Source organism: Neopsephotus bourkii, unplaced genomic scaffold (genome assembly GCF_033783945.1).
Source record: "Neopsephotus bourkii isolate Nb327-2 ecotype Australia unplaced genomic scaffold, CSIRO-AGI_Nbou_v1 NB_787, whole genome shotgun sequence".
Lineage (NCBI taxonomy): Eukaryota > Metazoa > Chordata > Aves > Psittaciformes > Psittacidae > Neopsephotus > Neopsephotus bourkii.
The window spans coordinates 3,009,383-3,034,746 of record NW_026901283.1 but is presented as its reverse complement, the minus strand read 5'-3'; the positions used below and the strand labels follow the sequence as shown (position 1 = coordinate 3,034,746).

At 42.0% G+C, this 25,364-nt stretch overlaps 1 protein-coding gene across 9 annotated transcripts in view; it reads right to left on the bottom strand.

Annotated features, from left to right (window-relative positions):
• Nucleotides 1–25,364, bottom strand: part of EPHA5 (EPH receptor A5) — a 197,366-nt gene that overhangs the window by 51,213 nt on the left and 120,789 nt on the right. For all 9 annotated transcript variants that reach the window (XM_061355266.1, XM_061355269.1, XM_061355267.1 and 6 more), the window contains one exon: nucleotides 230–354. In XM_061355266.1, coding sequence (XP_061211250.1) covers nucleotides 230–354 — 125 coding nt within the window. The remainder of the gene's footprint in view (nucleotides 1–229; nucleotides 355–25,364) is intronic.

Sequence of the window (25,364 nt, the reverse complement as noted above, 5' to 3'; positions counted from 1 at the left end):
TGAGGAATCTGACATGCAGATTTAATGTATTTGATCAACAGCAGTGACACACTAATGGGAAACAACACTCTCATTTCAAGTCTTCCTAATCATTTACTGCAAAATCAATCTAACATTGATTTATGCATAAAATTTCTCTATTCCCTTCCATGACTCAAATAATTATCATTAAAATAAGAGGACAGTAAAGAGAAGGTACTTGGGATGCTCAGCAATCAGTCCGTCACACCTTTTCAAAATATTTGATTTCATATTCCAGGATGATGCCGTTGGGTCGATCCGGCTCCTGCCAGGAAAGGGAGATGCTATTTTTAGTTATCTTCCCTTTTTTCACACTACTGACTGGAGAAGGTGCTGCAAGACATCAGAAAAACAGAACAGACAACATACATGGTTAGTGAGATGGTCTGCCCCTGCTGAAGTCAAACTCATCAGTGCATCCTCAAATGCAAGGCAATCCTTAGCTACTGCAGATCAGCAGGGTTTGTTTCCACCTTGGCGGTATTTACCCATTTTTAACAATTGGACCTGCACAGATTTTCAGCAGCTGAGGATCTGACCAGCATCACCCACCCAACAAAAGTAATATGAACTACCATCAGCAGCTTACATATCAACATTGCCTTCTCAAGCACTTTCAAACACATCAACCCCACACCTTGCCTTTTCAAATGTGGCAAGGGGCTACATTATCAGAATTATGTTGATTATACATTGCTTTCTTCCACCTGCTTTGCAGGTATGTATTTTTCAGAAGACCTTAGATTAAATGGGCTCTTAACTATTCCTTTTATTTTGGCTTGTACAGTAGTAGAAGCCTAGGCATCTTTCAGACCCCTCCTTCCAGATGGAAGGAACAGGGTAGAAAGGCCATCACAACTTTTATAATTCAATTGCTCTCAATAAATATCGCTGGGGTATTATAGCTCACATAGTGATGTTAATTCCTTGCAAATGCCAACTGTAAAGATTTTAATGGTGATCATGGTCTGGAATTTCGCAGCATGCTTGGGGAAGCAGCAGCATGAAAGCAGATATACCAGCTCTGCTTATTATTTTAAGTCTCAGCCCTGAAAGGTTATCTGCCCTTTGCAGCACACACGTGCATCAGACACAGGGTTGATCCTTTGTTTTCAGTCCACTATCTGCAGGGACTTTTCAAATTGTGGTCATTGTCACCCCTGCCAGCTCCCTAGCAAAAGCTGCTATGGGCAATGCAACTCTAAAGCCCCAGGTATTTCGTGCCAGAGATTAGGAAACAACATGGAATGAAAAGGGGACTGAAGAATTTCATAGTAATTCACAGGGCCAAGACCAGCTTCTCCGGATTTAAAAACAGCTCATGCCTGGCTGAGGGCCTTTGACTCACCCTCCTGACAGGCCAGCTCTTTCCAAGGACACTGAATGCAAAGAACAGTAGCAAATGACCACATTTTATCTTCTAAAATGTATTTGGAACTTAAAAAAAAAAAAATTAAAAAAGAACTTCTCCTATACGCAGGATTAACTAATTATCATTATACTAAGAAAAAAAAAAAAGTCATTATTTAAAATAAAACCAACAAACTAATTTTGCCAGGTCTGATCTTCAGCCAAAAAGAGTAAGCGAAGAGCCAGTCAATTATTCCTAGAACAAAGGCTAGCAGCAAGTCTTCTCTTATAGCAAGATCCTGCATCTCAGCCTCTTTTTCAGCCTCAGGTTTTCTCCCTCCTGTTTACTAATCTCTCCCCTGCTTGTTTCTTGAGAGGATCCTGAAAGGTTTGGCTATTTCCATACTGTTTTCTGCTGGAGAGCTGGCATCAAGCTGCACAAACAATGCTCAGTTTTTAGCTTGGTGCATCCTACACCAAGCTCATAACTGCTCCACTGAGCAAGTAAAAACCACCTTGATTTGAATGATTATCATGTTATATATGTAGGCATTGCATGATGATCACCAACAATTTTTCATCTGCAAAAGTCAGCTTACCCTTGTCTGATGTCCTCCACAAATTCTGGGGCTATGTGAAGGCAAGTAACTATCTAGACTCAAACTGCTAATCTGGTTTAGGACTTCCCATTAAGTCATCCAGGTGCCTAAATATGTTATGAATGCATGTGTACAGCAAGCTGAGTTGTGTATGTGAGGTATATGGTCCATGCATGTGCATTTAGGCAGATGTATTAGCCCAGAAGACATAGCAAGCAGTGAACTCTGTTAAAATACCATGAACTTCCCTTCTAATGCAAAGGGAGCTAACATGGTTTCCAGAGGCATCAGAAAACAAGTCTCACCACAAGGGGTGGTGATGCCAAGTAACAGGCAATTCTAAAACCCTAGTTAAGTAGACCATATTGATCACTTCTTATCATGAGCCACTTGAATGATGTATATAGGGGATTGAGACACCAAAGTACTCAGAAGAAGGAGCCCATGGCCCCCTGGAACCATTCCCTGCAATGCCTATCCCTTGCTTTCAGAGCTGGCAGCAGAGGTCTGGAAGGATGGAAAAACTCAGCACTGAACCTTTTTGAACTCCTTGCAAACTTGATGAGTGCAGCAAGGGGAGACCTCAGCTCTCCTGGTATTGAACACCTCTCAGGAAGGTGAAAACCGTGCAATTCTCAGTCTCAAGGTTGCCTGACCAAATAATGGACTTTTCATCCACATTATTGAGGTTTCCTGAAGTGCTTATAGGACCGAGGATCACAGGTCCTTTAAAAACAACAGAATGATGCAAGTGCTCCTGAACTCTGCTACAAAATCTTTCCCTGGGAGGCTCAGAGGCGTTAGCTCTCCTTCACGTGCATCAGCACGGTACAGCACAAGATGCACCACCAGCCATCCAAAAGCACCCATCAAGACCCCTATTCCCATAAACCATGGCATCCTCTTTAAAAAGCAGTGTGTGAAAAGCTTGGCTAGTTAACAGCTTCATGGACTTAAATCCCCCGCTGTGCAAGCCTCTAACACGTTCAATCATGGCTTTGCAGAACGCTCTGCACTACCAGGAAAAGGAGGGAAGATAAGAAAATAAGTAACCCAACCCTCAAAGTAAATTAGAAAAGGAGCAACTGTATCCTTTTTGAATCTCCTTCAAAAGAAGCGTTGAAATGTAACTGTGAGATAAAGGCCAATTAAGTAAATTCAATAAATCCCAGTGGTGCCGGGATGATACGGCAACTACTCTGCATCCTCCATGCATGGAGATTACGATACTCTGAACTGACGGAAGTAAGGTATAAGTATTTTAGAATTTTCTTTGTCAAACAGAACGTAATCCAATCCAGGCAAGCGGACAAAGCCTGCAATCATTCCATCTTAAAAGCCTGCAACTGGATTCTGTGCTATATGATCTCAGAAAAATAAAAGGATTACTTGAGTCTTGCTTTTCAAAGGTCACTGCTTCTGCAAGGGCAGCATCCTCTTAATAGAAAGTAACCAAGCCATGGAGCATTTCCATTTGGAGTACAACATGTAAAAGATAAATTCACCTAAGAGTCACGATACATAAATCTCCCACGTTTCTTATGTAAGCAGGCAGAATTCTTGTTCAGATCCCTGCCTTGACACTACAAAGGGTAGATGTACAATGTGAATTGATCAACTGTTGCTGTAACAAGTAATTTGCACATATGTATTAATTTTTTAGCAAGACATTCAAAATCAGAAGGATATTACATCATTTATGCTTATGTTTCCCACTCATGAAAACAGCCATGTGCGTGACGAAAGCAAACACAAGATGTAACAAGGTGTGAAATTTCTAGCATACACTTTTGCTTTCCTGAGACCAAAATTAATTGGGACACAAAAGCACAGAAAACCGATTCTTTTTTTTTTAATTTTGTTTCAATATTTCTTAAGAAGAATAAGGGGACATAACAAATGAATATTTTGCAGAAGATGCATCATTAGTCACATCTGAATAACTATAGGAAATGATTTTATGAAGAATAGACCTTTAAGGACATTATTGCTCTGCAACCTTTGATAATGACATTAGCACTGAATTAGCCACCTAGGCAGCAAACCCAGTATTTACAACACACTGTGCTGTGTCCCACTGACATCTAATGTACAATGATGCTTACTGGAATAAAATGTTAATTGTATTTTAAGAGAAACTAATGTTATCAGGTGAATGACCACTGCACCTAGATAAAAGAAATAATTCAGTTTCTGCATTTCATGGCCTATCTAATGCTCTCTCCAGCCCAATTACTTCAGTATTTTTCACTCTGTCAGAAACAACAGCTAATGGCTCACCATCCCACCCTTAGTCCCACAGCCAGTAAAGTTCTCCACTTCTTATCAAAAAACCCAAATCAAACAAAAAACTAGTGTCCTTCACCTTTTGAGCAAAACTCAAGCCAATAGCCCAAGACCTTCAATCCAGCTTTAACTCCTGCCAGGACAGCTCCTCAGTTGGAGCAACCCAGAGTATCACAAGAAGAGATGCTGGTTTGCATGGGCAAAGGGGCTGGCACCTCTTCATCCCTTGCATCTCTAAATATCTAGGTTTCAGGCCCCTTTCCAAAGACAGCTAAGGTATCAAAGAGAAAGATCCTGCTAACCAGCTCTGTCCCAGCTGCTGTTATAGACACTTATATTATGAATGTCTATAGACACAGACATCACCTTTACAGACATCTATGCTGTGGATTTTAATGTTTTAATGCATTTTAATGCATTTGCAGTTTCTTTTACTGTACTTTTTCCTGTGTGAAAACGTTTGGGATCTAACACTTCTGACTTCTCAATACACCTTGGAGTTCCTGCCTCCATGTGATGGCACATTTCTTTTGCAGTCTGAATTTACGCCAGAAGATTTAAAAATCAAATTCATGGTTGTGATTAAATCAATACCTTCACCTGTTACCATATAACCAAATAGCTATATTATCATTAATGCACCTATAAAGCCAGGTTTAATTGAAGAAAATGAAACCTGTGTCAGAAGAGTAACCACAAGACAAGTAATACTGGTTCCACTTCAAAAGCCTGCTATACTGCAATTTTTCACTCAGTTTCTGATTAATGACATTATTGAATTTATTTTTTTTTCTCAGGCCTTTGGTGACTTCAGAGTTTGGAGCAAGACCTGCTTTATTCACCGAGTCACACTAAAGGTATGTGAAGCTGCAGATGGCTTCAAGCAGTAGATTCATTTTAAACAAGATACATACATTAGTTAAAACAGAAACACTGGAAAAAAAAAAAAAAAAAAAAAGGCTTCACTATATTATCTCTTTGCATTTTTGTTCAGAAATTATATACTTTTAGAAAAGCTCAATACCCAATGGCTCCCCTAAAGGTACATTTACTATGGATATTATGCATTGGTCAAAACTTAGCATTTTAGTCATAACTTGACTTTTAACTAAGCATAACTTGAGTATTGGGCTTCAGTTTTGATATCCTAAAGTGTACCCCAGTTTGCCTGATAATGGGTTTTGAAACTCTTTGTTCCTTGAGGACAAGTAGTTGTAATCCATGCCTGGCTAGTTAGGCAAGCAGATCGGGCCTCAATTTGTGGGTGCTTCTAAGTGCTTCTGAAAACTGAGTCCAGGGAATGAAAGGCCCTTGAACTACATAGCATTAAATGTCATTTCAATTCAGAGGTCTTACATGAGATTTTAATGATGCACAGGCCCTAAACAGTGCAAGGGGTTAATTTTAGCCCCAGGATTAAATCCAAACACCCTGCCAAAAACAAGCCAAATCCTAAAACACAGGTTCATATGTGGAGATCATCTTCTCTTAAATGAGTTTTCAAGATATCTCTTCAGTATATGGGGACTTCACATCGGTCCCTTTTACATATCAAATACCAAAAGAAGAACACAGTCTTGAAATTTACTTGGCAATGGATATACAGTGTTTCTTCACATCTTCTACCTCCCAAGATGAACACCTGAGGTAAATGCCAGGTCTTAGGCCAATTTACAGTCTGTTACCTACCTTCATTTTGAATGCCTCCAAAACCTGAGACACCTTGATGTACACCTTGAAACGAAAAAGGTCACACAAAAGAGAGCAACTCAATTCAAGCACTCATTGCCCACAACAGAAAGTAGGGCCCCATTTTTGTAACATGAGTCCATGGCTAACCCAAGCAACCAGACTCATCTCATATGAAAAGTGAAGATCTTTCAGATGGTTCCTATCCTAGTCCCTAAAAGATTAAACACAGCTTGACAGCAGGACATTACTTGAAGCCCAAGGTGGTCACAGAACTATGCTGCTTCCAGACCTTGCTGCCTCATAGCTGGACATAGGGTTGGGGTGGTGCAAGGTGAAACCCGAATTGCGGCCTAATTCTCTTGGATAGCCTGTTCTTTCTTTGCAAAGCTTTCCTCAGATAATGACTCCCTAGACTCTTAATCCTTGGACCTAAGATACTAGAAAACTACCCTTGCTAAAGGCAAAGAGAGCTGGATGGATGCTGTGGTTTTGTGGACATTGCTAACCTGATGCTTTTAATTACCAGCATCCCCACTACAGAGAAGTGTTCATAGTTGGAAGAATACAAAACAGTAAAAAACTTCCAATTCATACTCAGAAAGATAACAGAAGTAATCTGCATGCAATTTGTAGTAGCACAAGGATAACAGTTAATCTCTCACTTCTGATCTATGTAATAGCTCAGGAGATATGCTTGGTCGAGACTGGGACTGCAATGCACCAGTGTTGTCTAAAGCTTCAAAATTTACTGTGCCCCAATACCCTGCTCTTGCTGTAATTACACTGTGATAGCACAATGTGGGAGAAGGAGGGGTGCATGCACACTAAATTCACTAATTCAAGACCACCTTTCCTCTGAGGATCTGAAGGAAGTTGCAAGGAGAGAAACTGCAAAGAGAAAAATCAGAGGAAACTAAGACTCTTCAGTTTCACAGCAACTAGCTAACATCAACTGATCCACCCATAAGGATCTATTGCTTCTTGCCACAAATCTTTTGCTGAACACTCCATATTTAGCTACACCTATAAAATGGTATTATAAGAACAAATAACAAGAGAGCAGCACTACAGCATGTAAAAATCACTACTCAAATCCTTGTTATATTAACTTGTGTTATAAAATTATATCTATAAATATACTTTGTTATTAAGACTGGTTACTGATTTTTGATGCATAAGGTATGAAAACAATAAAATGTAAAGCTTTAGAGCATTTGCATGCAGTCTTTTCCTCTTAATCAAAATATGGTGTTAGTTGAAAGCAGGACTTAACACATATTCCTCAAAGGACAGCGGATGCAGCAAACACAAGCTTTGCCATTCACAAAGTATTTTGCCATGGCAAAATACTGCTAAGACTCACTGAAGTGCCTACCTTTGTGGAGGCGAGTCAGGCAGGTATAGCAACATTGCACCTCCAGCCCTCCTTTCTGTATGCCCTATTGCTGACTGCAGAAATTTTTCCAAAAAGTTACTGCTTTCATCACAAAAAAAAAAAAAGGGGTGGGGGCAAATAACTTATAAAAAAAAGTTTAGCATAACAAAGCTATGCCATCACACATATCATATGTTGCAATTGTGATCGGGTTACCAGCAGAGCCTAAAGACATCACAGAATCTGGGCACCAAGCTACAGAGCCTTTGGGGCAAGACTACTTTTGCATTCCTCATGTGCACACCACTCTATGTACAACAGACCTAGGATATTTAATGGAATCTATCACATATCACTGCCATCTCCAAGCACCGCATAATCTTGGGCAAGACTTAAATACACATGATTTCAATAAATAAATTGGATTCTTGCCATTTGCCTTCTGTTTACATACTTTCAGCTCCTGGCAATCTTGGATGTGAGACGTGTACCCTCAAGAAGTGGAAGCTGCCTGCAGATTTATGACTTGCAGGCATAGGGCTTTAGGTAAACATGACCAGATATTGCAAGAGAAAATTGCAGGTGATAGAACCCTGTCTTTCCCCAGGCAATCTTATAAAAGTTATACATGAGAATAATGGCATTACCGGTAGTTTTTCTCCAGATAATGCGAGCTAACTAGCGTGTAGCATGGTCACTACTGGAAATGCCAGCTGTTCCACTGTTGAAATGTAGAGAATTGAGAAATGTCCTTACACTTCAGTTATTGAGCAGTCTTTCATATTCCATTATTTTCATTTCTTTTGTGATTTCCAAGAAGACATCCTAGACAACTGCAGAATATGGAGCACACCCATCTCGATGGGAGGGTAAGTATTGCCTCCAACTTTTTCACTCAACAAACACATTCAATGCCTTATCAGTAACACTAGTGTGTAAGAATTTTAAGGGCTGTCTATGTAGCAACGGCTACAAGAGCACTAAGCTCTGTAACATTACTAGAGGCAATTTTTTGCCCTTGAAACCTGAACACACATACACTCCCCTGTATTTTGCAGGAACTCCAAAGTCAGACTCACACACATCATGGGGCAAAATCCCCTTAAAAAAGCTACAGACTGTTTAAAAAAACTATTAAATATTGGCCTGGCAAGACTGCCCAGGGCCATAATTCACTGTTTGGGAAACTTCTTTCCAATTGTCAGGCCTAGCACACATTCATTTGTACTTACAGCAGCATCAGCCCTAAGTTCTGCACAAACAGTTTCTGTTCAGCTGTGACTTACCCTGATCCCAGAAAGGGAGATGTAAACATTAGGGCATCACGGTTTGCCTGGGCTCAGAGAAAAGAGCTCTTTGCCATCCCTAGCAGGTGCTTGCACTCAAGGCTTAGATGCACCCAATATGAAGGGTTGCCAGAGCAGGGAAGGGAGGCATGAAGGAGTATCTTGCTATAGGGTGCAGATCCACAGGGAATTGCAATACCCAGTTTTGTTTTTCTAGGGCCTTTGGAAATCTAGATATTAAGTTTTTCTTAAAGCTGGGGAACACTTTGTGGTTAAGACCAGAGCGAGATTCCTTCATGCCACAGCAGAGCTGTAATTTCCTTATATTCCATTAGTGGTTTAGTTGTGAAGCCTGTGAAACCTAAGAATAAATACTATTGACTCACAAGACTCTTACTATAAATTCACTCCTAGCAAGGTGATAAGGACTCCAGCTCTGATCCATCAAAGTGCTTTGGGAAAATGCTTAACTTTAAGCTCATGAGTACTACTACTGCTGTCAGCACTTTGCTGGATCATAGCCACAGGGCTCAGCATTTTGCAATAGAATCCTCATTATTGAGCGAATCTATCAGGTTAGCTTCCAGAACATTTACCAGCGCCTCTCCTATCATTAGTATCTTATTTGCATGTAAGGAAAAGCTTCCTTTTAAAAACCACATGCCATTTAAAAAAAAACAACCTAAAACCATAGCTACTGAATAAAATGCATAAAACATGCAGGTTCCTGCTCCCTCCCATAACTCACCTTCTTAATTCCTATATTGGCTTCTTTTTTCATACAAGACTCGCTGCATCCTTCTTCCAGCTGCTATCAAACTCTAAACTCGGTAAATTCACTGACCATTTTTAAACTGTGCGGGAAATTTCTTTCTCTGCCAAGTCTGCCACTCTATATAATACACCAATCAGTCTTGCTGATGAATTCTAATATTAAAGCCAAATTACTAAACACTCCAGTGAAATCAGAGGCAGCCAAATAAATTCCTTATGTTTCCACTTGAAGAACAGCTACTGAAGAGGTGCAGCAGGTCGGAGAGAAGAATGGGCAAAGTCCTTAATTCCCACAATACCTAGTTTTGGATTTCCTACAGTACTTCGTCTCTCCTACCACCACTGCTCTTCTCTCACATCTTACTCATAAATGGGAGAAAAGCACAAGCCCACTACCTTTGACATGAACCTGAGCTGGCCGTAGCTTTGCAGAACCATGGTCCAGACCTCCTCCATAAGCAAGTTCCCTCCCAACAATGAAGATCAGAAAGCTTGAAATAAAATTCTTAAAGATTAAGGATATCAAACAGTTTATATTAGAACAAAAACCTAGAATAGCAAAACATCAGTGACTAGAGCTGAAATGGAAAGGCTTATATGCCTGTGATCCATAAACCCACTCCCAACCTATTTTTGGTTTCAGAGTGACAGTGGCTTGTCTGGAAATGGGCAAATGCTGCCCAGGCTAACACTTTTTAAGGGAAATGGCAAACAAATGGAGCTAAAATCTAACAGATCTCATCCTTGCTGCCAACCCACACATACTGCCCCATTTTTGGTACTTAAAGTGTGACCACAGGTACTGTTTGCCCTAAAATCTCAGGTTCCAAGCTTTGAAATGAAGCTAACTAGCAAATGCAGCATAGATCAAAATGCACTATGGGTGCCTGGGAAGACATTTCTTGATATTGCCAGAAGAAAGTTGGGTACATTCAGCTTTCTAAGAAGTAACCTTTGGAGTGTGAAACGTGGGAGTGTGCAATGCCCCTGGATCAGGGGGCACGGAAGAAGAGCTACAGCTTCGACTTGGGGCTTCCAAGGAGGCAGAGAAGTGATTTATCAGGGCCTTGGGGAGAAGGGGAAAGTACTTGAGGCAGCTGGCACCTCCATACTGTGCCCCATTTTGAATGTCAGAAGAAACACAGTGCATTTTGAGGGAATCAAAGAGGGAACTGGAGAACAAGCACAAGTTGAGAAAGCTATGAACAAGTTGAGAAAGCTCAAAGAAGCAGAGCTGTTCAGTCCTGGGAACAAAGAGATCGAAAGAGGATTTGAGCCTCCAGATAAATAAAACACTGCTGTCTCTAGAGCAAGGCAAGGACAGAATTAAATTTAGGAATGGCTTTCTAACGACAAAAATAATGAAGCACCAGGAAAAATCACCCAGTGAACCTGTAGCATCTGTGTCTTTGGAGGTTTTAAAGCAGGTTAGATGAGCACATCCTGAGATCCTTCCAGACATACAGCCCTACAAAGGCAGCTGGGCATAAGGTGAGTGATACAAAGAGAAAGGACCTTGAAAGGCAGAGTTCAGGGAGGCATAGATTTTGTACCATTTACCAGCCTGCATGTTTGTGCCAGGAGATATTTAAGGAAAAACCTAAATTGTTGAAAGCAGCTAGTTGAACAAAAGGATGGCACTGAGATAAAAGCATCAGAGAAGAGGAAATAATACTTTGCTTCCTGGCTCTGCCAGAGACTCATGGCAGGATGACCATGAGCAAGTCACTTCATCTTTCCCTGCTGTTATCTGTGCAATGAAGATAATAGTAATGCCTTTATCTATTTTGACTTGAGGGGCAGGAACTAACTATTCAGATGCTTCCAGCACAATTTTGCTATGGCCTGCAGGCACTGCTGTAAGGCAAATAAAGAAAAGAAGGAATACCTGCAAGCTTTACTCCTGGCAGACGGCTTCTTCTATTTAAATCACAAGCAACTTGGCGACACCATGCTGAGCTCAAACATGGAACAAAAACCCTACATGAGTGACAAAAAGGAAAATTACTGGGAAATATGTGGAAAATGCTTATTTTCATAATTTAATAACTCTCTCCAACTTCTGTTTCCAAGCAGAAGCACAAGTTGTGTGCTTAAAGATGAGCACTGTGTAAAACTACTTTGCTGAGGTGAAACTGCAGTGATCACAACTAAGCAACACACAGCCTGGGATGAGCAGTGTTTTGAATGGGATAAATGCAGCTGCATGTGAAAGCATAGTTCTTGAATCTCTTGCCCTGCAGAGGCATTACTTTCCTGCAGGAAGCAAGCAGAGACCCTCCTCTGACAAAACAGGGCAGGCTTTTCCAGTCCAGTTGGTTTCTGAAAGGGTTGAGAAGGATTTAGAGACAAACTCAAGAATACTCCAGAACAATTCTGACATGAAAACGCAATTTACAGCCTTTACAGAAACTCTCTAGTCCCCTTTACTCCTGACAGGGTATATCCTAAGCACTTGCCCACTTAAATGGGTCACCACAAATTCTGGAGGTCAGGGCAATGTTACAGGAACAGGAAAACAGCCCAAGCATCTGAGGCTAAAAACTAAATGGTCTTAACAGAGATTTCAGATGTTTGAAATTGCACTTACACATATAATGGATAAATCAACACATCTTTAGCTTCTCCTCAGCATCAGAACTCTTGATCAAACAGATTTCTGTTTGCAACATGCTGATTAGTGCAATCTGCACTGGTTGGTGGCTGGTCCTCCCATTACACTATTTTTCACCACTTTGTGGATATGGCTGGTCAAAAATCACGCGATTATGTATGCATACAGGATAGCTGAGTGGGAATTTTCTGCCTTCTTGGCTTACATTTCCAATAGCGCCACTCTCTGAAGCCCCAGTGGAAAAAAATGAACCACAAATCCACATTTTAGAGCCATCCACCTCCTGGATACAAAACAAAGCCAGTAGCTTCACTATTTCTAGATATAGCCTGGAAGAGGCTTACAGGAATCAAGCAATGTACTGCTTCAGAGTAAGCATTTGTGAAGCTGCATTCTCAAACACATAGAATCATAGAATAGTTAGGGTTGGAAAGAACCTTAAGATCATTAGGTTCCCCCTGCCATGGGCAGGGACACCTCGCTCTAAACCATCTCACCCAAGGCCTCGTCCAACCTGGCCTTGAACACTGCCAGGGATGGAGCATTCACAACCTCCCTGGGCAACCCATTCCAGTGCCTCACCACCCTAACAGGAAAGAATTTCCTCCTTATGTCCAATCTAAACTTCCTCTGTTTAAGTTTTAACCCGTTACCCCTTGTCCTATCACTACAGTCCCTAATGAAGAGTCCATCCCCAGCACCTCTATAGGCCCCCTTCAGATACTGGAAGGTTGCTATGAGATCCCCATGCAGCCTTCTCTTCTCCAGCCTGAACAGCCCCAACTTTCTCAGCCTGTCTTCATATGGGAGGTGCTCCAGTCCCCTGATCATTCTCGTGGCCCTCCTCTGGGCTTGTTCCAACAGTTCCATGTCCTTTTTATGTTGAGGACACCAGAACTGTACACAGTACTTCAAGTGAGGTCTCAGAAGAGCAGAATAAAGGGGCAGGATCACCTCCTTCGACCTGCTGGTCAGGCTCCTTTTGATGCAGCCCAGGATACGGTTGGCTTTCTGGGCTGCAAGCGCACACTGAAGCCGGCTCATGTTCATTTTCTCATTGACCAGCACCCCCAAGTCCTTCTCCACAGGACTGCTCTGAATCTCTTCTCTGCCCAACCTGTAGCTGTGCCTGGGATTGCTCTGACCCAGGTGTAGGACCTTGCACTTGGCATGGTTAAACTTCATGAGGTTGGCATCAGCCCACCTCACAAGCGTGTCAAGGTCCCTCTGGATGGCATTCCTTCCCTCCAGCATATCAACCGAATCACACAGCTTGGTGTCGTCGGCAAACTTGCTGAGGGCGCACTCAATCCCACTGTCCATGTCAGCGATGAAGATGTTGAACAAGACCAGTCCCAACACCGATCCCTCAGGGACACCACTCGTTACTGGTCTCCAGCTGGACATTGAGCCATTGACCACAACTCTTTGTGTGTGGCCATCCAGACAGTTCTTTATCCACCGAGTGGTCCATTCATCAAATTGATGTCTCTCCAATTTAGAGACAAGGATGTCATGTGGGACAGTGTTGAACGCTTTACGCAAATCCAGGTAGATGACATCAGCTGCTTTACCGCTGTCCATCAGTTCTGTAGCCCCATCATAGAAGGCCACCAAATTGGTCAGGCAGGATTTCCCCTTAGTGAAGCCATGCTGGCTGTCACCAAGCACCTTGTTATTTTTCATGTGCCCTAGCATGCCTTCCAGGAGAATCTGCTCCAAGATTTCACCAGGCACGGAGGTGAGACTGACTGGTCTGTAATTCCCTGGGTCATCCATTTTCCCCTTCTTGAAAATGGGGGTTATATTTCCCTATTTCCAGTCATAGGGAACTTCACCTGACTGCCGTGATTTCTCAAATATGACGGCCAGCGGCTTAGCAACTTCATTCGCCAGCTCCTTCAGGACCCGCAGATGGATTTCATCTGGTCCCATGGACTTGTGCACGTTCAGATTTTTAAGATGGTCTCGAACCAGTTCCTCTCCTACAGTAGGCCTAAGGTCTTCATTCTTACAGTCCCTGAATCTGCCTTCCAAGACTTGGGTGGTGCCGTCAGAGCCTTTGCCAGTGAAGACCGAGGTAAAGAAGTCATTAAGAACCTCAGCCTTCTCCAAATCCTGTGTAGCCAGTTCTCCTGAGAGCTTCCTGAGGGGGCCTACGTTCTCCCTCATCTGTTTTTTATTTGCTATGTACCTGTAGAATCCCTTCCTGTTATCCCTAATATCCCTAGCGAAGTTTAATTCTAACTGGGCCTTAGCTTTCCTAACCTGGTCCCTAGCTTACCAGACAACATCCCTGTACTCTTCCCAGGCTGCCTGTCCTTGCTTCCACTTTCTATAAGACTCTTTTTCATTTGAATTTTCCTCAGCAGCTCCTTATCCATCCAAGGAGGTCTCCTGGCCCTCCTGCTGCACTTCCTCCTAGTTGGGATCCAACACTCCTGAGCTTGTAGCAGGTGATCCTTGAAGACCAACCAAGAGTCTTGGGCCCCCCTGCCCTCTAGGGCTATATCCCATGGAACCTTACTAAGCAGGGTCCTGAAGAGGCCAAAGTCTGCTCTCTTGAAGTCTAGGGCAGTGAGCTTGTGCACGCTCTTCTCACTGTCCTGAGGATCACGAGAGCAGAGTAGAGGGGCAGGATCACTTCCTTCGACCTGCTGGTCAGGCTCCTTTTGATGCAGCCCAGGATATGGTTGACTTTCTGGGCTGCAAGCGCACACTGCTGCAAGTGCTCACCTCATCCATTAGATGGCTGAAATTGTACCTTGAAGATGGTTGAAACTAGCCAAAGCAAGGCAGGCAACAAGATGAGGTGGCTACTAATGCTTAATGCACAAATACCAACTGCTCACAGGCATTTGCCTGCATCCTTCACAGGTCTGTGATTATGTTAGCTCCCAGTTGCTCTTGAAAAAAAACCAGTTTACAGCACCACTGAGGGCTATCCACCCAGCAGAGGTGGGAGTTCACAAAGGTTTTCCTTCAGACAACAACTTGAGTCCTCCACAGGGCTGTCATCTCAAGATCAGATGTGTAGAATAGTTTGCCTGCATGGGGCCAGGGATCTAGCTACTTAGACTGAAGAGCCAGATATTGAATCCTACAGGTTTCTCCACTATTCTATTCCCCAGGATGTTGCCTAATAGGATGACTTTTCTCTCCTTAAACGTGCCCTGCATAAAGAGATGATAACAGTAAGCAGCATTAAAAAAGTGAATGATGAATGGTATGCATCAGGCAGGATGATTAAATAACTATGTGGAGATTCTAGGGTATACTAGCTTCTCCGCCTTCTGACATGATAATTGATCATCCTTAATCTACGGCAGAAAGAAAACAAAGATTACCTCCTCTCAAACAATTCAGCTTCTATTCACCTGTTTATTCCACCCTCCCACCCCAAGGGGAAAGCCCATTAACTAGCTCTAACTGGTTTTAATTTGGTGGTATTGAAAATGGGATCCTAGGAAAGCATGTAATTGATCCTGTTTGTAAAGGACCGCCTTCCAAGGACTAGCAAAGGTGAAACATTCACATTATCAAGGTCACTGCAGTAAATGCAAGAATAACAGACTTGGGTTTGCATCAGGATTCAATTACAGTGAAGTATTCAAACGTTGCTAAACTGCCCCCCCCCAAATGAGAATTACTCTAAGAGAGCTACACACAGTTAAGTGGGCTTACAGAAAGAGCAATATTTGAAATGGTTTAGCTAAAAATCTGTACAAATACACTGGACTAAACCAGAATATGTCTTATGTTAATTTAACTTGAATTCACAAATTCATAGGCAGCAGGTAAGGCAAGATAATCAATTTTAAACCAATATCCCTAGATTTTAAGACCAGAAGAGGTAATTTAGCCCTCCCACAAAACATCACTGAGTTTTCATCTTTCTTTAAATCAATAACGATTCACCCTGGGACCAGTTTACCAAACTTCACCAGGCAATGACTTGCTGGATTACTGCCCATCTTGCCCTGTGTTCTTAATTACAAAACCACATTTATGTCTAATACTGATGTATGTTTGGGTAAAGAAAGGATAGAATTTACACAAGGGAGTAAACTTGGTTAAAAAAAAATGTAAAAATTAAGAGATAACTTTGTTCTAGAAATTAGTACAGAGGACAAAAAGCATAACAAACAGTATCAATAGAAGTTACTTGCTGAGAAGCTGAAAAGGAAAACAGAAAAGGACAGTTTAAATACAGATGTCCACACACATACGTACTTCCACGAGTCACCCAGGAAAAATTTAAGAAAAGCCTTAAGAAAGGATGCATTCTTCAAGTGTGTTTTTTAAAGTTGAACGTCCCTTGAAGGTTGCCAATGAATTTCCAAGGAATTTGGCAGCAGTTATCAGCCTATAAAATTTATAAAACCAGCCTGATTTTAAAAAGCCTGCAGATACTGAACTGTCTGATCAGTGCAAACTGTCCACACACATTTTCATAGTATTTAGCACTAGAGTGTACAGAATTCAGCTCCATGGATTACCTTCTCATGTGCCTTTTCCTACCAGTGATAAATGAATCTGAGAAAAGTGGAAATATATTTTTTTTCAGTTTATCATCCATTCAGATGTTATATAGTTAAGAAAAAAAAATCCCATCCAGTTGTACAGCTGCCAAGCAACTGCTTGCAGAGACATGTATTACTTCATACACAGTTGCTTTATTTATTGTACTCCAACAAAAATTACTCAAACCATTACAGCCCATCTAACATCTTGTGCATTGCTCTGATAAGAACTTCATATTACTTACTTCTTTCTCCTACTAAATGAAAGGCATGCCAACCATGCAAGCACACCTTACCTTGTATCTCAAGAATGATACCGCTATCATTCTTGCATGGTTTCCAACGATGCTTAGTCTTGTATCTGCTGCATAAATATGGACCGCAAGTTCCCAGTGGCATCACTAGGGTGCTGCTAATTTTAAAGCTGCTAGAGCTAGCTGCATTCTTTTTTTGTTTATTCTGAGACTATGGCCTTTAAAGCCTAGATGTGACATTTAAAGGGCCATTAAATGCCATATCCTCTCTCAACCATGAATCTTGTCTAACAGCAGTATATTATAATCTTAATGATCTAATTCTCGAGATTATCTCTTTATTGACAAGACCCAGAATGGTCACCATGATAAAGCTCTGGGAACTAAAAAAATCTCAGTCACTGACCCAATAATAAATCTCATGCTCTCTGCTTCATCTTTTACTCAGTAAGACATGTCAATTCATCTACTACAACTACATACTAAATGACCTGGGCAAAGGGATTTTCAGAAAATTGTGGAAGAAAGAGACACTGCATCCTTAAAAGAATTAAAATCGAAATTATTACAATTTCATGCACCAGAAAAGCTTGCTTTCTCAACACCCTGGAAAAATTTTATGTTTAAATCCGAAATTTCTCAAGCCCAACAGAAACACAAGCAGCAGCTGTAAAGACATCCAGAGGAAAAAGTGAGAAGATCAAATCTCTTTGAGGCATCAGGCCATATCTTCCATTTGTCCACATGACAGACTAATCACAGGCTTCATCAGAAATAACTTCCATATTACTAAGACAAGAATTAGAACCTCTAGGGAAGAAAAAACATAATATATCCCTCCAGGTAATGAATTAGCCAAGGCAATTAATGAAAGAGAAGACCACTTGGACCAATGGCCAGCTGCAGATTAACACAGAAAAAATTTGCTCTTCCATTGTGGAAGAGATCCTATCTATGGTCTCGTACTGTTTAGCAGTCCTCATCAGGAACAACTCAGATGTACACCCTAACCCTAACAATCCCTAGCCCTGTATTCCTTCACAGAGCACTAAAAAGTAGTCAAGAAACATGAGGGAAAAGAGAAGGACACAAATGAACTAAATTAACTTTACAGCTCAACCTTGACTCCAGCAAAGTGCAGTGCCATCAGACCCTGGTGACTTTTGGTCTTTTCCTAGCCCCACTGCTGAACTGTTGGGTGACTTTGGGAAAACTCAATTCACTCTCTCTTGCAGCCTGTAAAATGTGTGGGAGAAACATTCAGGTCCCTTGCAAAGCACCACGAGGTTCATAGTTAACATGTTCTGCTGAAGTGAGAACAACTTGGTCTTTGGTGGTAGTTTTAAGCCTATGGTTGAAACAATCTCTCCCCTGAGATCCACCTTGTCCATCCCTTCCCAAACACATTTAATTAAAAAGCCCTGAATTCTGAGCTGCTAATGTTGATCTTCTGTTGAAAATCCTCTTCCCTTGGCAAGTTGTTCCTGTCTTATTCCCAGACATGACTTCTAGTCTTGCTTATTTCCACAATAAGCTGCTTCTACTTATACTTTATTTGATTGACTGACAAAAGAACAGGTTTAATCCCCAACAACATTTTTTTAAGACTGCAGAGCCCTGTGCCTGTGATGTGTGGCTGGGGTTATTTCATAGACAAGCCTCTTCTCAGGACCCCAGGCTTCTCTCCTCCAATGCTGGCACACAGAAACACCCTGCACAACAGAGTTCAAATGAGATGAACGCTGCTCCCTCCTGGCCCTTGCTAATTTTGGTTATGCTTTTGCCTTTTTTTTCTTTCATCTGTATATAAAACAGGCAGATGTGAATACTGCAGCCAGCTACAGGGAAACCTCTGGAAATGCATAAATATCAGGGACCCAAAATGTTATAGTAGTAGTGCTATGGGAAACATCTGGTGCCTTCCCAAGCGCTGATAAAAGCTTCTCTCTGACTTAAGTCTGCTAAACTTGACTAATACACGTGCAACATACAGCAATGCTACAGACACATCCTAATCGTCTGAAGTGCCAGCTCCCGTGATAAATATATGCATCCTATGTGCAATTATGCCTGTTTCTTAATGCCATTAAGATGGCTGAAAGATACTAATGACCAAATAAGAATTTTGCAATTATACTCCATCATACTGTACTCCTGACATAGCTACTTTCAAATAAACAAGGATTTTTATTTCAACATCACCAAAGAAAAGGCAGTTTCCTCCTTTGATCCATTTAACTTTCCAAGAACAATTGTGGAATTACAGAAGAGCAAAATTTCCCATTTGTTGAAGTAATGCCAAAGCTTCAATGCAGCCATTTCACTGCTATTAAGAAACATTCTTAGCTCTTTTATTAACTACTGTGAGCAATGATGCTATCTGAAATGAAAACAATATCGTTAGGTAATTCCTGCTATTCTCCAGCCAGGATTTCGGTGTTTGTCCTGAATCGTTTGCAGATTCACCTTTGCTTTAATCAACAATACTACCAGATCCAAGGTACTCTCCGTGCCTAACACCGATCTCAGACAAAATACATCTCTTACTTGCCTCACCTGCAGAGATACTGGCAAACAGGCTACACCACAACTAAAGAGCACAGAAAATCTTCTTTCTGAGGCATGTGAGAGGGATGTAATGAGAATTGTCCCAAAGCCACTCAGACACATGGATAACGTCCTTGCAATGAAGTAAACAGCGAAGTCCCTGGTTGAGTACACTGGAAAGCAAATTAAGCCAGAGCTGAGCAGTTTCTAGATCTCCCCTTTTGGTTTTACCTCCTGACATGAAAACAAACAATCATGGTCATCTGGGTAAGATGCCAGCTGGGTGAGATTATAACAAGGATAATGTGAGCTCAGTTCAAACCATTCTGTGATTCTAAGGATGGGAACCTGCAGCATTAAACACAATTTGAAAGAATGTACTAATGATAGCAATATTTTTCCACTGTTCACGCGAGCACAGAGACAAATGTGCAATCTGTCTCTGCCTGCCTTTTTGCAGTGCTGTTTTATGACACAGTTAATGATTTGGCCAAAAAAAAAAATAAATAAAAAATAATAGCCTTGTACCACAGCAATTGCAAACGATCTTCGCCTTCCATCTTGGAAGATGAGTAACAGAAGCCTCTGTCTGACCCCTTTATGTGCGTTTTGCTAGTGATGGAGGGAGAGGGGAAGCTGGAATAAGCACCTAAAATATATATGCAGTAAGTATACAAATGATGCCCTGATGCACAGCTACCTTGTTTACCATTATCCTTAGCCACAGATTCATCACCATGCTTCTTAACGCATGCTGTGCACCTTTTCCTTTCCTTTTTTTTTTTCCTCTTCCCTTCTAATTGGAACTCAGTCTGTGAAATGTAATTAAGGCTCCCATAAATACTGCCAGTGAATGCACCTTTTTTCTTCCAAGTAACTACTAACATCTTCGAGAAGACCTCATCAACCCCCGATAGGAGATAAGACTAATGTATCTTCTCACACACACTGCTCAGGATGGAGAAGTCAATCTTTCCACCTTCCACATAATTAAAGTCACCCACATTATGTGCTTTTGCTTTGCCAATCCCTCCTCTTCTCCAACACATGTATCACTCTGTCATCAGCTCCTTTCCCTTCATCTGATTTATTCTGTTTCTAATCACTGGAAAAAATATAGTGCTTTTGCGAAGAGCTGGAGCAGTCCTAGGCACAGCTCACACCAGCCTTCTTTTTTCTTGGCTCCTCCCATCTTATATTAAAAGACAGCGCTTTTAACTCTCCTTTAAGAGGGATTATTTCCAGCAATCTAGAGAGTTTATTCATGCCTGCAAGTGAAAAAATATATACCCTCTTCCTCTCAGGGTAAATGACTGAGCCATAAACAGTAAAATTCAATGGTACTTCAAAGACTCCTTTGGGCCCTAAAGAACGTGTAAGGCTGCCTGGGGATCGAACAAAGGCCAGTTATCCCAACAGGTGGCTTCATTTGGTCTGTGAAAAATAGCTGCTACTTCTCTCAGAGAGGAAAACACTCCTGGATTCAGCAATAAAAACGCTGACTTCAGGCATCTCTCAAGTTTTCAAGCACCCACTGGCAAAGGGAGAAGGTGGCTGCTGTGTGTGCCAGAGCACTGCTCTGGCTGTAGCATCAGATTTCTCCTGCTATGGAAAAAGGCATAGTCCTCCCAGGGTCCAATGGTTTAGGAGCCACATGTGAGCCCTGTCCCCAGAAGTTCGTCATTATTTCTATGAAGCAGTGTAGCTGGATCTGGATACATGGAGGCAGGAGACCTGAGAGCTCCTTTCTTCAGATATTTGGATATTATCCCACCAAACCACCAGTGGAGCAGCAACTCAAGCATCTGCCTAGGGCTTAGCAGGGGACCAGGGAGCAGAGGGCTGCGTGATCCTGGACCCCAGCATCCCAGGGGAGGACAGCCTGACACAGCTCTGCGTGGTGATGCCTCTCACTGGGGGACAACCCCCACACCAGCCACTAGCAGATGTTGTCTCATGATCCAGAAGAGGCAGAGAAACCAGGAGAAGCTGATGAAATCTTTGCTGACCTCTCAAGAGAATAAACAAAGTGTCAGCATCTTCAGCACTTCATTCCTGCTGTCCCTTGATTTTGTTAAGTGCTTTTTTTGGACCCTCATCAGTGGATAGTTGCCAAGCCATTCTAAATACTATTACTGCAGAATGCCAGATAAAACTCATCCTATTTACTGAAGAGGTAGCAATTGCTCTCCTGCTGGATAGGAAGTCAAAAGGATCAGGATTTTAGTTACATTTAATTGGCTGGGCATGGGAATTTGCAACCACTTGGAATGGATACTGTCACATTATTAACGGCTCCATTTTTAGCAGACAAAGTGCCGTTCACCAACCAAATGTATTGCAGGCAATACCTTGCACCCAGTTGGACTTGGATCAAAGATTGTCTTTCCTTACTGATGGTGTAAAAGAGGGAAGGGAACTGCCACTATTGCAATTAAGATTTGAGAGCAAACAGACCCCCTGCCACACTTTTCTCCAAGCTATTCATCATATTTCAGCTCACTAAACACTTTGGATAAATATACTGTTGACTGACGTGTGTGAAACCACAGTAATAGTGAAACCAATGCAGAAAAAAACAAAGCAAAACAAAACCTCAACCATCAAGCCCATCTCCAGAGGACCCTGACTAGCCTCTTCTACCTACTTTTAAAGTCCGTTTGACAAACAGGTTAGGAAATATCTTCAATGCAGGTCAGGGCTCCAGCCTTACAGCAAGGGCTCAACACAGGCAGATGAACAGCAAGAAGAGTCCCAGCACTGGTGTGGGCCCCCTAGCCTGTCCCACCACACCTCTATGCCTCAGTTTCCTCATTAACAAACACAAGAAAAATCTCCTTGATGAAAGGCAGTGCAAAAATTGTAGGCACTGAAATAGCAATTTACTGGCAACTCTTTCAATATTGCTGTATCCATCAGGTCTGGATAAAAGAAAGCTGAGCTAAGTTGCACTTACTATATATATTTGCATAATGACCACGTATTTCACTTCCATATTTTGTCCTAAATGAAGAACCGGACACCGTACCAGCTGAATTTAAAATAGCAGTCATCATGTGTTGGGTAATATCAGAAGATACAGGAATGGTGTGAAGTCACAACAGCTGCACAATTGTTATTTGAGCACATGCAATACTTATCAACTGCCCGACTACTTTATGGTGATTTGTTTTATTTTACAGAGATGTTCTGCAAAGGTTGAAAATAGCACACAAAGCCCTACAAGCCTATCTGACTCCGGCAGAAGCCCCTCTCAAAGCCACAGCCAACATGTAGAAGAGAGTTTGGTGCATCACCTTGCAGAAAGCACAGAGCATTTTGTCCTTCATGCACACCAAGCTTTGCTAGCTGCTAACTGCAGTTTTGGAGAAGGCAGAGATGGACCCGAGCCTTCATGTGCATCCTTGCTCAGTCATCCTCCAGCTCCTTTCCATCACCTTGCAAGGACCAAGTCACACCTGGTACAAAGAGATGTGCAATAAATTAAATTACCTGGTCATTTCTGCAACGATAATCTTCCAGTTTACTGAACTGGGTGAGACCACCTTTCTGTGGAAACTGCCCTTGCATGGTCTTGTGCTTAATGGCTCACACCATAAGCCTCTGGCAAGGTGAGCAAGCGATTTCATGCTCTTAGTGCCACCCATCAGGAGTACAAGGCAGAACCACAGAGCTGTACGGTTTAATGACCCAAGGCAGGAACCCACCATGGGGAAGGCAGATCCCTGGGTAACAGGATGATAGGATAACAGTGCAGTGCAGATCAGTCCCCTGTAGCAAGCCACACTAACGCTGAACTGTGTGAAAGACAACTCAGGAGATAGCACCATTAATAGCCTACTTGGCTGAGAACCAACTTCTCTCCTTGGACTGAGGCTGATTGCACAAAGCTGTGAAGAAGCTATGAAGGCATTACACACAGGGTCCCGTAAACCCTTGCAGGCCAAAGGCGGGAAGGCAAGCCTAGTTTTCTGCTTTTACCTGATTCAATGCTGCTTCCTTTCATCTCACTTAGGAACAAGGAGCAAAGATATACAAGTTTTGCACACAGGATGCAAAAGTACACTGGACAATTACAATATATGCTCCCAGGAAGGTAGCAAGCAGGTGCTGGTGCCCTCCAGTAGCATCTTCCACCTAATTCTGCAGATTTGCTTTTGGGGCATCATCACCTCTTTCTGCCAAATACCATGCAGAGCTAATGGGTCACAAGCAAAAGGCCTCTTCTACTACTACTGAAGTTACCCACCACCCCTGGCCAAAACCTACAGGGTGGATTTTGCCAAATCCATAACAGAGTTTGCTAATTTTTCCATCATTTTCCACAGGGCAGTGATCTCTCCAAGGCTTGTTAAGGCAAAGTGCTCACACAGGATCACATTAGTGTGCTCAGCACCCTTCAGCAAGAGCAGTGCTCTGGCTTACTGCATTGCAGCAGAAAAACACTCAAGCAGCGGTGCCACAGCCAGTGGGTGTCCTGCATCGATTCACACATGGCCTTTGATCAGACCCAGTATTCTTAAAAGTTATCAAGCCTGAGGAAGCAAGAAAATAAATAAATAATAACACATTCCTTCTGGTGATTTCTATTGTACTGATCTAGCTGCAAATCCCATTAGTTACTTGCTTTGATCAGGACTGTTCCTCCAGGACCAGGAGATGCAGAAAGCATTCCACCACGCCAGCAAATGAGCACATCTGAAGTGTGTTTTAATTAAAGCCTTCTAGCTCTTGAGCTCTTTGCAGTATTTACATGTAGCTGAACTTTGGCCCAGCTGCTGTGTTTAAGAAATATAGTTTACTGCTGCACTGTCTGTCACCTTAGTGCTGCTCTCGGCTCTCCAGATAGAGGTCTCCAGTCCATTCCAAATGCCCAGGCTTGGGGAGAAGGGGAAGTAAACAGGGATAAAACACTAACCAGCTGAATTACAGCTATTATATTAAACTTTTGCAAGCAATTGCAGTGCCAAAAGTAGCATTTCAGAGATCTTTCAAGGAATGAGCAAGGGGGTTGCTATTGAAATGGACTGTAATAGCAACCACAGTAGAAGATACGGAAAAGACTTCCAAGCCTTGCTGAAACATGATTATCCAATAAGAAGCAAGCCAGGGGAGAAAAGCATTTCAGCTCAAGACTGCAAAATACTGATTGGGAACCTGTAATTAATGCATATTGCGAGCTGGAACTCAGTCTGGATACAGAAAAATCCTTCCTGAAATGCAGAAACCAGCTTGCTCCATAGGCGCATCAGCAACTGAGGGGAAAAAATCTGGTCAAATGAACAAGTAAACTAATTACAAACTGCATATTAAAGAAGGTCAGGCTGAAGGCATCAGAAAGCGGGCAGGAGGAAAATATGGCAAGAAAACTGTCAGGTGGCCTTGCAGCACAGAGTCACCCTATGTGAACACCGGCCTGGCTAGCATGCAATTTGGTAGAAGGGCAGCAAAAGCAAAATGCATTTCCACCACCTGAGCTTTACAAAGCTGTCACAGATATCCACATAAAACAAGAGCAGTCAACCTTCATCTTCTGCCTGGCATGTCCCCTGCATGTTTGCACACATGCAAACATGTGCACATTTCCATGTGCATACTTACACCTTCATGCTCGTTCAAATTCATATTATCAGCATGATAGTTGCATGGGAAAGAAGAAATGCCCCGTAAAGTAGCTATAGCCTGAGTGGTGTTTCTATAGCACAGTTTACTCAATGCCCAATTACTGAAATGCAAATGATGCAAACTACTCTGGCTCCTCCACCATTATATTTAACCTTTGAGGGAGATTAGTATAAAGAACTTACTTGGTATGGTAAAGAAGACGCAGCAAAAGAGCAACTGGGATGTTTATTAAATGCCTATGAGTCCCCTGCTATTTCTGTAACAGGACTGGAAGTATTTTTATATTATTTTTTTTGGCCATTTTTGAGTCTTGGTGTCTTATGAGCACTTTCACAAATATCATCTTCACAGAGTGTTAAAACTATAAAACTACTTTTAAAATGAAAATCAGAGAAATAACATATCAGACAAAGGAATT